The sequence below is a fragment of the Eleutherodactylus coqui genome, chromosome 5 (assembly GCF_035609145.1).
Source record: "Eleutherodactylus coqui strain aEleCoq1 chromosome 5, aEleCoq1.hap1, whole genome shotgun sequence".
Lineage (NCBI taxonomy): Eukaryota > Metazoa > Chordata > Amphibia > Anura > Eleutherodactylidae > Eleutherodactylus > Eleutherodactylus coqui.
The window spans coordinates 204,575,700-204,591,273 of NC_089841.1; the positions used below are offsets into that span (position 1 = coordinate 204,575,700).

A 15,574-nucleotide genomic window follows, 5' to 3' on the forward strand; every position below is an offset into this window, starting at 1 on the left:
TACTCTTGTACCTCTAATATTACACCATTCAAATCAGGTCATATCTGATGATTTGCCTTCCCCCTTTAATGCAATTACACTTTTTTGAACTTACACTTTTGTTGTAATATTTCATATAGCAAGGCGGGTTAAGCCCCATTTACACGCAACGATTAACGCTCAAGATTCGTTCAAACGATTTCTTTTGAGTGATGATCGTTGCGTGTAGATCCTACCATTGTTTGCTTTTCTGCCAAACGATAGATTTCATGTGAGCATGAAATCCATCGTTCGTTATAGCAGGGACCACATGCAGAGTTCTCCATGGGAGCGCTGATAACATTGTTTTCAGCTGCAGTCCCACGTCAGAACAAAGGGGATGTATGCAGATAACAGACCACCTGCTGTTATCTGCATACAGCAAATGAAGCTAATAATGCTACTAATGGGCATTAGTGCCCATTAGTAGTTTATGCAAACTGTCAATGAAACGGTCTTTTGAACGAATTTTGAGTGATCATCTTTGCGTGTAATTTGTCCTTGGCCAAAGGTATAGATGCAGAAGATTAGGGGGGTTAAGACATAACCTTGAATGACACTAGAAGCAAGAGGGTAAGGTGAATATATTGTAAGTCAGAGACACTAAATGTTTGATCAGTGAGCTACGAGGAGATCCAGGAGAGTTTGCAAAGTCAAGGGAAGAGAGAGTTTGCGACAAAAGCCTACTGTGTCGAAAGCAGAGAACAGGTCTAGTAGGAGGTGTATAAAGTAATGTTTACAGGCTTTTGCTGTACGCTGATCGTTAGCTTCTTTGGTTAGGGCAGTCTCAGTACAGTAAATTTTAACAGGTTTGATTCTTGATCAAAATATATTATATTATCTCTGCGGTATTTCATTTTTCTTTTTTTGTTCAAACAATAGTGCCGGCAAAATGTACTGTTCCTTGAGTTGAGTACAGAATCCCAAACCATTTCTCAATCAACAGATTAGACTCCAAGTACAAAACTACATTAACCAAGGCAAGAACACGATAAAGCAACATAATGTCAACTAATGTGTGTTATTATATTTCTGCACTTCCCAAAATACTGTATGCGAATTCTATGTTAACTATCAAATATACCCCACAGAGCAGATGTGCAATTAGATCGAGCATATAAATAAAATGTTGCCACCTACTTGCTTGCCCTATGCATATGGCTAGTTCACCTACAGGATTTGTCAAATAGAACACTTAACAAGTCTACCAAACATTATTTGGACTATATTGAATATTCAGTAAGAATTATTGGTTGCCAGCAAACTAGTTACTGGTATTTTCCATTTCAGTACTTAGGGAAAGTTCAGTATGAGTCACATGGCCCTAAGAAATAAAGTCAAATCTTTCATCAGACAATGAAAACAATGTCTGATTTTAAAATTAGAACAAGTTCAGACAAAAGCTGTTGGTTTGTGTATTTTTTTAGTTTGTTATTGTGAATGTCATGGGAACAATGTATTGTCACTCCTCAGACAGAATAAAGGAGAGAAGTCCTCCTGTGTGCAGAAGAAAATAAAGATGGTGAAAACGGTGCATGTAATATAAATTTCAAGACTTCACATCATCATTTAGGGTTTTTTTTTGCAAACGTTTTGTGATTAACTGTATCAGATTACAATATCAGAGCAAAAGGATAACACTTGTGGGGAGGTTCTAGTAACCTTTTGTACCGCCTCTAGCTTGGATACAAGATGTTATAAGGGGGGGGGGGGGGCATGGAGGCTCTAGTAACCTGTTGTACCACCTCTAGCTTGGATACAAGATGTGATAGGGGGAATGGAGGCTCTAGTACCCTGTTGGGCCTCCTCTAGCTTCGATACAAGATATGATACAGGCAGGCATGGAGGCTCTAGTACCCTGCTGTACTGCCTCTAGCTTTGATGCAAGATGTAATATGGGCAGAAATGGAGGCTCTAGTATCCTGTTGGGCCTCCTCTATCTTAGATACAATATGTGATATAGTGGGCATGGAGGCTCTAGTACCCTGTTGGGCCTCCTTTATCTTGGATACAAGATGTAATACGGTGGGCATGGGGGCTCTAGCATCCTGTTGTACCACCTCTAGCTTGGATACAAGATGTGATACGGTGGGGCATGGAGGCGCTAGTACCCTGTTGTACCGCCTCTAGCTTGGATGCAAGATGTAATATGGGCAGGCATGGAGGCTCTAGGTCCCTGTTGTACCACCTCTAGCTTGGATGCAAGATGTGATACGGGCAGGCATGGAGGCTCTAGTACCCTGTTAGGCCGCCTCTAGCTTGAATTCAAGATGTGATACGGGAGGCATGGAGGCTCTAGTACCCTGTTGTACCACCTCTAGCTTGGATGCAAGAAGTGATATGTGTGGTCATGGAGGCATACAAGTTCCACATGGTATCCTGCAGCATATCAGTTAACATTTGCTGTATTTGATCTTCTAGATAATAGAAACTCAAAAGGCTGCTGAAATTGTCATCTCAGATGGTCTCATACAGGTTCTATTGGTGATAGATCAGGCAAATGGGTAGGCCACAGAGGTATGGCATTGTTGTGGAGGCTCCTGTAACACCCTTGCTGTGTGCAGTGGATCATTATTCTGTTGAAATATGCCTCTTGGAAGCCGCCATGAGAGGCAACACGTGTGGCTACAGGATGTCCTGAACATATCACTGAGCTGTCACTGTCCTACGTACCACTACTAGGGGTGACCGACTATCGTATGCAATGGCCCCTAAGACCATCACACCAGCAGTAGGGGCATTGCCCAAAGCAAAGGCAGGATTGAGGACTCGCCCCTAGGTCTTCAGAAACTAATAAACTGGCGCATTGTAAGACTGTCTAAGTTTGTACTGCCTAATTATTGGTCAGGATTAATATAATTGCCCCAATGCATTCACACAGGTAAATGGAAAGAAAGTTGTTAGTCAATGTCAATCTTCTTAACAGATTCTGAGTATGGAAAGAAACTTATGAATGCACCATGTTGTATTTAGGAGTCTTTTAGTCCAGTGTAAACACATTAAAGAGTATTACCATCTGAGACCTTTAAACCATAGAACTCTGAAAAAGGAGGTTCTCACCTTTGGGGCCATCACTTATCCCAGATCAGCCCTTCCAAACTTCCGTCCCATATGCATGCAGTAGTCAAGATTAAGGAAGCAGCAAAGTGGACTGCTCTATGCTGTTTCTGTAACAACTCTAGAAGTGGATGGCAGTTCCAGTATAGCACAGTGAGCTGCACTCTCCACAGCTCCTGAGTTACAGAAACCGTGTAGAGCAGCCACCTTTGTTGCTTCTGTAATTCCTGGCTAGGGTGGATGAGAACCAGATGTGGGTATTTATCACTCAGCCATGAAAGGCAAAAACTGGAATACCACTTTAAGGATAGTATGGTTTTTAAAGAGCCTGTCACCTATTTTAGCCCTAAACATATGCTAAAGTAGGTGACCTGCTCAGCCCTGGGATGTAAGTGTTAAACCTACTTCTCCCATGGTTCCCCTAGTGTCAGAGCTGAAAGTTTATAATGGGCAAACTACTTAGCGGCGCTCAATACACTGCAGCAGGGGTTTCAAGCGCTCATACCCGGGGAACGACGGGGAAGGTTAGTATAGCACTTATATTCCCAGACTCAGTTGATCACCTACCATCAGCCCATAAGCTTAGCTTATAGGGCTAAATGTAGGTGCCAGAGTTTGTTTAAGACTTTGATGCATATAAATCACACAATATCAACAATTTCCCTTTTTGACACCAGTACATGCTAGACTCACTAGAAGCTCTTTTTTCGGCTCCAATTATTCTTAGCTTCTTCATAACTAAACTGTCTTTCATATATTGGTCTGTTTACTGTTATCGAGGGCTTTATTTTCTGCAAACTAAACAGAAGTGTTTCTTCTAGGTTTGGTTCGCACCTACGCTGGAGGCTCCTTTTGGGGCCACCAGCACAGATCCCTCGCAAAAGACATAGCAGCATAGTATGCTGCACTATTTCATCCAGGAAAACGCCAGAGGGTATGATAGAAGCAAAAAAGACCTGTTCTATGCCGGGATTTCATTTTCCCATTCCCATGATGGAGCAGGAAATTGGAAACCCAAATGCAGGTGTGAACAAAACCCAAGCTATATCTATACACATATCTGCGTCTGGTCATCTGCAAAGAGAGCTTTTCAAGTTTCAAGACTATATTTTTTAGTAATAATTATATGTCTTAATAAGATCCGGGTTTTACATGTTTATTGTGTTAAAAGTACTCCCTGCGTGGGGAATTTGTTGGCTTTCTAGTCTATCTTGTATGGTTTAAAACTCTTAATGAAATAGTTAAAACTAAAAGTAACAACTTCAGTGGTACCAACTCGTCTTCAGCCCCAGTGATCTAGCGCAGCGGCCTGGCAGTCTTCCTGGTCTTTGTTTTGGATCGGCTACCACCTGACTGCTGTAACCAAACAGAGACCACAGCAGTCAGTTGCCATCCTCCTGGCATATCCGCTCAGATGCTGGGAGCCATGATGCCAGGAGAACAGCGCCAGATAGAACCAGAGCTACAGCCATTTGAAGTAGAATGAGCTCAGCTTGTCCAAAAGTGTAATGTCCTTTTCCTGTAAAACGGACTCTGTTCATGGTAAACCGTAAAAGGAACCCTAAGAAATTATATAAAAATAAGCAGAATATAAAACTGCCCAAAGGTGTTTCTACTGTTTTCTGTTGGAATCTTAAACACTTTTGTAGACACAGGGGTTAATCTGCTGCTGATTTATGGCCGATAGGATGTGGCTAACCTGAGGGATATGGCTTAATATTACTGCAGACAGGACAAAAGGGGGGAGGATCCTGCTGCAGCCTGTTTTAAAGAGTCACGGGATTTTGAGGAGAAAGAGGACATAATTGATCTTATTTTCTCAGTTTTAGTTGCAATGTGAGACAAGATAGGATCACAGGAAGGAAGGAAATGAAAGGAGAAAGTAAATTCACACAAAAAAATCACTGCACTATCTTAAGTATTCTATTAAAGTGTAATTCCGGGCTTCTTTATGCCTCCTGCACACGGGCGGGTCGGAGCCCGCATACGGGATTCCTGCAGTGGACACCCGCCGCAGACTCCGCAATGCGAATGCGCCTGTATGCGGGAGGCCTTATCTTGCTTTTTTTCTTGCAGTTTCTAGGGATTTTCCCTTTGCTGTAATGAGATTCTGCACCTTACGCACTCCTTGTACTATAGACCTTCTGTGTATAGACAGCAACCAATAAGGATACACAGAGCTGCAGTTGAAAAGCATGGAAGAGAGACAAGGCAGGAACCAGAGTTAATATTGAGACGGAGGTCTGAGACCACCTAAGACTGTTTACATGAGAGAAATACAGATTACAATTAAAATTGCATCATAAATTCGTAAAGTTTAACACGGATTTCTTCTGTGGAATTGCACTTGTAGCAGATGCTGATCCACATGTGGATTAAGCCTGGGTCAATGGGGCAAACCACGGAACCTGCATAAAGATGTGGCATCAGTCACACCTTTTTCTCCAGGATATCGGTTTTGTTGTGGGTTTAATATGGCATCAGTGCAGATTTTGCGTTAAATCTGATGTTAACATAGCCTTTACAGTTCAGACTATCATGCCGCTTAGTGGCAGGTTATACTATAGATTTCACAATATTGTGATCAAATCTAAACGCCTTATTTTCTATACACCTTTTAGTAGCCCTATGTTCCTAGAAAACTAGAGCCTCTAGTTTTTATGACAAAATGCTAAAAAAGCAAAATTTACTTAGAAAATATTTCAAGGTGATTGCTCTCTAATTTTATAGGCCTTAGATACTCTAATGATTTGTACACACAAGTACAGTATTCATTGGAGGTACAATCCTAATAAAACTCTATCTTTATCCATGTAGTCAGGGCCGACTCTCGGACACTTTATGGATCAGCCCCCTCCCCACAATTCTGTTTTGTACCACTTCTTTCAGTTCAATCATTTGCATGTTGGTGTCAGCTTTGATAGTATCCAGCAGGCGCATGCCAGCCTCCTTTTCCTGCTGACCAAACTTTGGTTTGATGCAATCTGGGACCGTTTTGTTCGCGATCTTAGTGGTCCAAGAAATTTGTAGGACTTTCCTCCAGCACCAAAGTCTGTAGGCATCTATCTCCCTCTGGTCTGTTTTTTTCAGTGTCCAACTTTCGCAACTGTAAATTGTGATTGGGAAGATGATTGAGTTGACTATCCGACATTGCATTGCAATGTTCAGGTCCTTGTTTTTCCATATCTTATCCATACTTGACATTGCACTGCTACTAGCGCAATTCGTTGCTTTATTTAGGGCCCCGATTCTCCATTGCGGTCAATTTTTGATCCGAGGAAGAAGTTTTGAACTGCTTCGATTTCTTCATTGTTGATTTACATTTCTCCTGTAACATTATCGGCTGTTGTCATTATCCTAATTTTCTTGATATTCGAGTATAGGCCTGCTTTTTCACTTTCTTCTTTAACTTTCAGTATCAGTCGGTCAAGATCTTCCGGACTTTCTGCCAGCAAGGTTGTAGCAAACTATGTCTGAGTTTGTTGATGTTTCTTCCACCGATCTTGACTCCGGTGTTGGATTTGTCTAAATTGTATTGCTTCAAGATCACCTCCGCATAAAGGTTAAACAATGCAGGGCATAAGATGCAACCTCGGCGTACACCTTTCCCAATTCTGATCCATTCCGGGTTACTGTTGGAGGTCCTGACCGTATCCTCTAGGTTTGCATATAACGACTATATGAGTTGCCCAAGATGTCCCGGGACTTCCATTTGTTTTAGGCATGGCCACAGCTTGTTGTGTTCAATGCAATCAAAGGCTTTGCTGTAATGGATAAAGCATATCCTTCTGGTATTCCTGGGTCTTTTCCATGATCCATCGAAGATTTACAATTTGGTCTCTTGATCCTCTTTTTTTGCGAAAACTAGCTTGTGCACCAGGGAATTCCAATTCCACCATTACTTTCATGCATTTTTGAACAATCTTTAGTAGGACTTTGCATGTAACATTGAGGCTATTGTGCGGTAGTTTGAGCATTCTTTCGGGTCGCCTTTTTTGTGAGGCGGCATGAAAACTGACCTTGCTCAATCCTATAAAACTCTTACATGTACTATGTTCTAAGAAGAATACCCATACAAAGTCAGTATTAGCTAGTTCTACAAGTATATGAGCAAACTATCGCTTCTCAATATGTTTAGATATCATTACAGTATCATAACCAAATTTTGCACAAATCATTTATTGTGGGAATTTTGTTAGATTTTGCATTTCACAAATGCGATCATTTCCTTAAAACCACAAACCATTGTGTAATGGTTCTGAAATCCCCTTAATTCAAGCTGTGTGACTGGGCTCTAGCAGTTAAGCACACCAAAAATATGCCATTCCCTAGATTTGATTTAAGCACAGAGACATGCATACCATGTGTCTATGGCGAAGGAATAAAGAGGTACAGGAAGGGTGGGACCATGTGAACTGAAGTTTGAATGAGCTAATCTGTTTTAAGTAAATACATTCCATTTTTATGCTCACTTGGAGGTGGAAAAGGGCTGTGGAAAATCTAAAATTACCTTATAATTACTGAAGTATAATATGAGTCATTCAGAAATAATGAATAGAAAATCAGTGCCCTTTACACTAACAGCTCTGCCATTAGGCACAAATGACTAAGCTTTGGGATCGGTGCTGCCAACAACTTGGAATATCATTGTCACATTGACATCCTGTCAGATAATCAAATTATCCTTTCATATTTCTTCTCTTTGAAAGACATAGATCTACACTTCATCTTACATATTTGGGGTTTCTCAAGTTGACCTTCTTGCAGTACTCCAAGTGACAAGAAGTCTAATTAAGAAAAAACAGTAATATCTATAACACAGTAAAAGCCATTGTAAGAAGCGTCTATGTGATAAATATCTCTCTATGATGAGGCATCTATGGGGAAATTATTCTAGAAAGACCATAACTCAGAAGCTTTAAACTTAGCTTCTGCCTTTTATGATCATGTCCAAGTCCAAAATTCGGATTCTGTGTCTTGTGGACTCAAGAGCAGGAGGACCATCCAGCTTGTTATCAGCTCAGTTTAAAAGCCTGCATCTCTGATGGTATGGGGTTACATTAGTGCCTATGGCATTGGCAGCTTACACTTCTTGTAAGGCACTATCAATGCTGAGCAGTATATAGAGGTCTTAGATCATCATATGCTCCCAACCAGACAATGTCTCTTTAAAAGGAAGGTTTGCGTATTTCAGCAAGACAATGCTAAACAGCATACTGCATCCATCACAACAGCATGGCTTCACAGAAGAAGGGTCCGGGTGCTGAGCCAGCCGCCTGCAGTCCAGGCCTTTTACTAATAGAAAACATTTGGCACATTATAAGAAAAATCTCGTAAACACGACCCAGGACTGTTGAGCAGCTAGAATCCTACATCAGGCAAGAATGGGACAGCATTCCTCTCCCAAAACTCTAGCAGTTGGTCTCCTCGTGAGATGAGTGAGCACCCAAATGCTCGAGTCCGCGTTATTCGAGTCGAGCTTTTCGTAAAATTCGGAGACTCGAGCATTTTTGTATGTGGGACGCCAGGTCCTGAGCTTTTTTTTTTTTTTTTCCTAGGTTCGTCTCTCTCTCTCTCTGCCTGCCAGCCAGCCAAAGAATTTGCCAATGATACACGCTGCATCGCGGAGGGGCGAAAACAGGCACGTCACAGCGGGGAGGAGCCAAAAACTGTGGCGGGGTCGAACACAGCTTGATGCTCGTTCGAGTAATGAGCACCATCGAGTACGCTAATACTCGAACAAGCATCAAGCTCGGCAGAGTATGTTCGCTTAACTCTAGTCTCCTCACTTCCCAGATGTATACAGACTTGTAAAATGAAGTAGATGCTACACACGATGGTGGACATGGCCATGACCCAACTTTTTTGATATTTGTTGCTGCCATCAATTTCTACATGAGTTAATTTTTTTTTTAATGAAACGGAAAAATGTCTCCCTTTCACCTTCTGATGTGTTGTATGGTCTGTTGTGAATAAAATATGGTTCTATGGGATTTCCAAATCAGCGCATTCTTTTTTTCTTTACATCTTACATAGCATCCCAACTATTTTGGAATCGGGGCTGTCTGTTTTTAGTGGGATAACATCCTATATAAGGGTTGTGAATCCAGAGGCTCATCCACTCAGTGTAACAATGACCTCATCATGTACTCAAATAAATTTTGAATGAAGTCGAATAAATCCCCACCCTGACGCATCTAGCATAAATTGTGGCACATCTTTAACTTCTTATGCCTCTATGTTCTTATGACAAATCTAAAAATGTTTTTTGTCTTTAAAAATCATCTTCTTGTGTATGCGCATCTTAAAGGGGTTGTCCTAAGTTATAAACTTATCCTGTATTCATAGGATAGAGGTTAAGGGTCTGATCAGTGGAGTTCTGACCACTGGAGCCCTCACAGTTCAAGCGAGACTACAAGGGTCTCTTGTTCTCCAGTACGAATGTAGATACCACTGCATTCATCTCTATAAAATTGCCAACCATGTATTATCAAGTGATGGAAAGCCAACCACTGGAATCTAGAACAAAGGGGCCATATTATGGTTCTTGCAAAGTACCGCCCCAACTGGACACTGTACAGAAAAACAAATTGAATTATAAAAGCATGATTGCAAACACTTTAACCATAGCAAGACATGGAGATGGTTCCTCACCTTCAGCATAGTGATTTGGAGAAGCAACATTTTCTCCGCTCATTAACACAATACAATTGCTGGCAGTCCGGACAGTTGCATTCCATGTTGACATCGCCACGGGTGGCTCTTGGCATGGAAAAAGAGCCCTATTGTTAATAGGTGATCCAAAGGTATAAACACAAGGCCTGGATAACAAAAGAAAAAGTCAAAACTTTATTTCACAGCAGTTCAATGTATTTTCTTAGGGTTCAAATTATTTCAAGTTATGCCTTGATTTTATTAGCCAAATCTCTGTCCATTTTTTGAGGTATCTCTATAGTGAAAATGTCAAAAGCGGATCCAAAACAAAAAGTTCATAACTTATTACTAAGGGTACATAAGACTTTCTCTATTTTGAAAGACTCAATAAAATTCTTGGAATGAAAAAAATGAAACTAATTATGCATATAAACACACTAATCACGAACATTTATACAGTTTGATGTAAATGAGATCTATACCAATTATTAGAAGTCTTTATTTTTGCACCTGAATCATGGATTTTCCTATTAGGTGTATCAAGACGACTGACAGCAGAGGTCACCATCATTGATATACTTACATATTACGGCACTTAGGACTGCATACAGCATTAATCTTTCACTGTAGGAGCTTTGCCTTTGCATTTCCCAGATAAGATTATTTCCTTGGAAACTACAAACTGTTTTGCACTGTTGGTGAAATCACTTTTGTTCATCCAGCGATAACGGCCTCCAGCAGACAATCTGCATGCAATGTACCGGATTTTTCCTTTTTTTTTAAATTGAAAAGTCGAGATCCAGCCATGACATTAATGGGGAACGTCACGGGATTGTGAAGGAATTGTAGCAGGGTGAAGGATAAAGTAATGCCCCCGTGTCTATAACTTTTTATCTATTTGAGTGATTGTGAATGGCTATGACTATGTTATATAGGTGTCCTTATTGTACTAATGTAGGCTTTTCCTTTGCAGGCTGAGTGATTAGAACCATGGATCTGAAGATAAAACAAAGCGGGTATTGAATTTCTGGCGAAAGAAGGGGTGTGCACCTAAGGAAATCCATAACGTCTGAAGAAGGTTTACAGAGACGCTGTAATAGACATTACTAACATGCAGCATTGGGTGAAGAAGTTTCAAGGAGGACAACATGAAACTGTAGATAAGCGAAGGAGTGACCTTCCGTCAACTGCAAACATGTAGAGTAAGAAATATCATGGATGGTACCTAGGGCCCCTTTCCACTGGCAAGAAAATTGCGTGTTTTTCATGCAATGCGAGAGTGAAAACTCATTATTATGAAACCAATGAATTGCCATGGTTTCATTCTCATTTGCGATGTTTTCACTCCAGCAATGCTGCGTGAAAAAAATAATTGCAGCATGACCATTGTTTTCAATGGGAGAGGATGCTATCCCCTGCTGCGGCTGTGACAGCTACAGCAGGGGATTCCTTGGATGTAAAACCCCTGGATGCTATCACATCCAGGGGCTTCACCTTGTCAATAGGGCCGGCAGCAGCAGCGCCGGCCCCACTGAAAGCAGTGGGAGAAGATCGCGCTCCTCTGCCACTGCTTTGGCACTAAACACTGCCACTGCTCATCATTGAACACTGTAAAAGCAGCGGCAGGGTGTTCAGTGATGAGGGGACTCTCCACAGGGATGAAGGAATCCCCTGCCACAGCTGTCACAGCCGTGGCAGACGAGCAGGATCTTCACCCATTGCTTTCAATGGGGCTGGCACTGCAGCCGCCCCATTGAAAGCAACGGGATGAAGGGAACCCCTGCAGGGATGCAAGGCTATTTTCACATGAAAATGCCTCGCATCCAGGGGTTTCCCATAGATGGCGAGAGCGATATCGGGCCGCTCTCGCCAGTGTGCACGAGGCCTGAAACATGCCCACTAGTCAAGTATACAAGTGAAATATGGACAAGCACCCCAAATCCGCAAATTATGGGCTGCTTTACAATTGAGATATATGCTATTTTTTCCTGGGTAAAAGCCAGTTAACTTGTTCTTTAGGGCTCCTGCACACTTGCGTTTTTCTTGCCCGTTTTTTTTTTTTACGCGATTGTCAATGGGACTTTCTAATGTTAAAAATGCATTGCACAAAAATTGCAAAGCACCAACTTGACAAGTCCCATTGACAAATCGTGTGAAAAAAACGCAGTGATATCGCGTGAAAAAAACGCGCAAGAAAAACGCAAGTGTGCAGGAGCCCTTACATTCCTCAAGTGTGGAAGGCTAATCATCAAACCAGTGCTGAGCTATCAACTTGCATGCTGTATAATGGAGTCTAGCTATTGCTACCTGCTCTGCCTCATCCACTGGGAGGTCACGCATGTACCAAAGAATACATATCAGTGGAGTGACAATTAAATAAATTGAGAATCTCTGTCCAGAAGCTAATCCGTTTTGGGCCGTGCCGAATCATATGCATCAATCCCAAAGATTGTATTATACACCATAAACAGAGAGGGAAATCGTTCACTACTATATCATACAGAAATGCAGGGGTGTCATATACTCTATGCGACAGGTATATTTGTGACAACCAATGGGACCCAGTCAAGGATAATTTAGGGGTCATCTGTAAGACTTCAGGCCACAGTGAGTCTTCAATAGGGCCGGTACACCCTCCCATCTGCTCTTAACCATATTAGGGGTAGGAAGGCTAAACCAAACCTGAAGGTAACTATACAAAATTAATGTCTTCCTCGCAGTTGAAGTGGCTGAGCCAATAACATCAGCAGGAACAAATGTGAAATCTTTATCTCCCTGGAAAGCAATTCTGCTCTATAAGCATGCTGTGTATGTGTAAAAGGGTGTGCATGGCAAATTGCAGTCTATTTGTAATTGATCAAATTGCGATAAGTCATCTCCGGACACCAACTGAAAAATGCATCTAATAGCTTTATGCTTCCATATCTCAAATTCTGTCAACCTATTAAGCTCCGAGACCCAAGGAGTGCCCCAAATAGGTGTGAAGTGTGTACACTCCTTAACTCCCATTATTTCTCTAGCCTTCCACCAGACTTTGTTCATAAGTGAAAGCGTGGGAAGAAGATGAGCCTCGAACAAAGGTGCGTAGTTCAAGAAGCCTTTTAACAGCTTAAAGCTAGCATCCATTGTGTCCTCAGATTCTCAGCCCCTAAAATGCTGCAGTTTAGGAGGCTAAGTAACATGCTAAAGGCTTAGGCAAGACCAACCCACCCTCCTCCTTCGAGAGGCGAAGTATTTCCAGCCTTATACAGGTACCTTGCTCGCGCCATATAGGGCCATTAACTTTAAAACGGAGTCTGGAGGCTGAACCTGCTTTTCAGACCTTGAAACTTTCCCTGTGTGTCTGAACCGATATTGGTGACCCCAGATTTCAGAAAAGTGTTCATCATACAAACTAGGGCCTTCAGCACCGAACTGAGAGCAGTCATTTCCCAACCCAAGAAAAATTACGCAATTGTTGAAGAAGAGTGCCTGGCTATTAAAATGTGCTCTCGAGGCTTGGAGGTACTAACTACTTGGAAGAACATTTAAGCTGGTAATGAACCATGCCCCTTTAAAATAGATGTCCCAAAATAAAGAAAAGAACAGATGTGTTATGAGGTGGTTCCTGACACTCCAACCCTACAAGTTCTCAGTAGAGTACCGACTGGGAAAATTGGTTGTGCTGTGGTAAGTTCTCAGGCAGAGTGCCCTGAGCAGAGGAGGGGCAAATGTGACAGGATGATAGCAGTTGCAGTGGGTAGGGGGTAGATATCTCCCAGACTGTGAAGCACCAGGGAACAAGTTCACCTTCTAGTTAATTAATGGATAGCTCAAGAAGAAATGGGATACCGCTACTCGCTGCTGGAGACAGACACCCAAATGTGTGGGAGCGGTTATGCAGTACAAAAACCTGTGTGTGGGTACAAAAACTTACAGTTGGACTTATGTTGCCTATATGGTGAGGCTGGAGGGAGCAGCCCGCCAGTCGGCAGCTATAACTGGTAAAGTTAGAGCCAGATGGGCAGATGTTTATTTTGTATAATCCCCTGAAGAGGCTGATGTCTGTATAGCTTCAGTTTGGAAAGTCTGTGTCCCGCCTGCTTGCACTGAAGGTGTAATTTGTGGTACGCATCCCGGGCGATGTCCAGATAATTCCCTCACAATATGTACACCATACAAGAAAATCAGAGTCACAATTTTTTATGCCCCACCTGTTTCAGCTTTACCAAAATAAAAAGAGAAACAATGGTAGATGGGCATCTACCAATATCGACCTGTGATGACCAACTTATGAAATTAATTTTTAACCTTCCAAAATCACTGTTAGATTGTTCTTTAAACCTAGGTGTTTGACGAAAATCAGAAGACATAATATTTTATGAGTACTGCATATACTCGAGTATAAGCCTAGTTTTTCAGCACATTTTTTTGCGCTGAAAAAGTCCCCCTTGGCCAATACTCGAGTCAAGGCTTTAAAAAAAAACAAAAAAAACCACCTCCATACTCACCTCCCAGCCGGCATCTGTGTCTCCGGTGGCGGTGTGGCAGGCTGCTTGAATTCTCTCCGCTGTCATCTCCCGACGTCCTCTTTGCTCGGCTCTGTCATCCCCCGCTGTTAGCGCTGGGTAAGGAAGAGCTGTGAGTGGATCGAGCGTCAGCCAATCACAGCCGGTGCTCGATCATTCACAGCCAATCAAGCTGCTTTAGAATTCTCCCCGCTGTCATCTCCCTGCTCAGCTTTCAAATCCCCCACCGTCAGCGCTGTGTAAGTAAGAGCTGTGATTGGATCGAGTGCCAGCTTTGATAGGCTGGTGCTCAATCCAATCACAGCGCTTACTTACAAAGCACTGACAGAGCCAAGCAAAGAGGATGGCAGCGGGGAGAATTCAAGCAGCTTGTCGCACGAACACAGACGCCGGCTGGGAGGTGAGTATGGAGGGTTTTTTTTTTACCTAGTTTATACTCGAGTATAGCTCGGCTTATACTCGGGTCAATAAGTTTTCCCAGTTTTTTGTGGTGAAACTTATTGTCTCGGCTTATACTCGGATCGGCTAATACTCGAGTATATACGGTATATTCAAAATGTACACAGTTTCCTTCCTTTCGGAGATGTAAACAAACAATGCCTTGTCTGGTGTCCAAGACACACATTCTGGCAAAGTTATGGTGTGGCCGGGCTGGAACATCCCTGTACAAGTCTCTCAACCTATTTTGTGCACACAACCCACAGTACTGTAAAACATTTCCACCGGTGTGTGTTAAAATAATGTTTTGTTGGCTGCGTTGGTGATCTCCTGACACAGAAGGAATAACACAAGAGCACAGCCCCTTGAGATTTGTGATCCTGGAGCAGAGCTGTCAATCACACCACCGTCCCATTCTAAAGTCAACTATTCAGAAGTGTCAACAGAGCACAAATATGGCCCTCGTCACTACAGAATAAGTATTCTTACTGCATTGTTAATCGACTTATTATTATTTCCCATACGGTACATTAAACGCCTGGAGACTTTACTGCTTGTATGTGACCAAAATTAAAGTGTGTGACACGTTTAAATGTAATAATATTAAGACAACCTCTCGAATATTTGAAATACAATATAAATAGAACACGACCCGCACCCCTCGAACAAGAAAGGATTTCAGCCAACTCCTCATCTGCCCATCTCGAAATATATACAGACAGCTGTATAGCGAGTTAGGCTTCTTGCAATATTTGTCTTCTAAAATGTTATGTCTGAATAGAGAGGGATGGGAAATCAGCGCCTTTGATCCTAGATTAAGCTATGTAATCCTGTTAGAGCCCAATGTGCTATAAATCTGACCTTCTCGGCTGTGATCCATATTTGATGCAAGACATAAA

The 15,574-nt window shown here is 42.1% G+C and overlaps 1 protein-coding gene across 3 annotated transcripts in view; it reads right to left on the reverse strand.

Moving 5' to 3' along the window:
- The window catches only part of AOPEP (aminopeptidase O (putative)), a 342,915-nt gene that overhangs the window by 298,808 nt on the left and 28,533 nt on the right, over positions 1–15,574 (reverse strand). For all 3 annotated transcript variants that reach the window (XM_066604087.1, XM_066604085.1, XM_066604086.1), the window contains exon 3: positions 9,730–9,896. In XM_066604087.1, the coding sequence (XP_066460184.1) occupies positions 9,730–9,896 (167 nt within the window). The remainder of the gene's footprint in view (positions 1–9,729; positions 9,897–15,574) is intronic.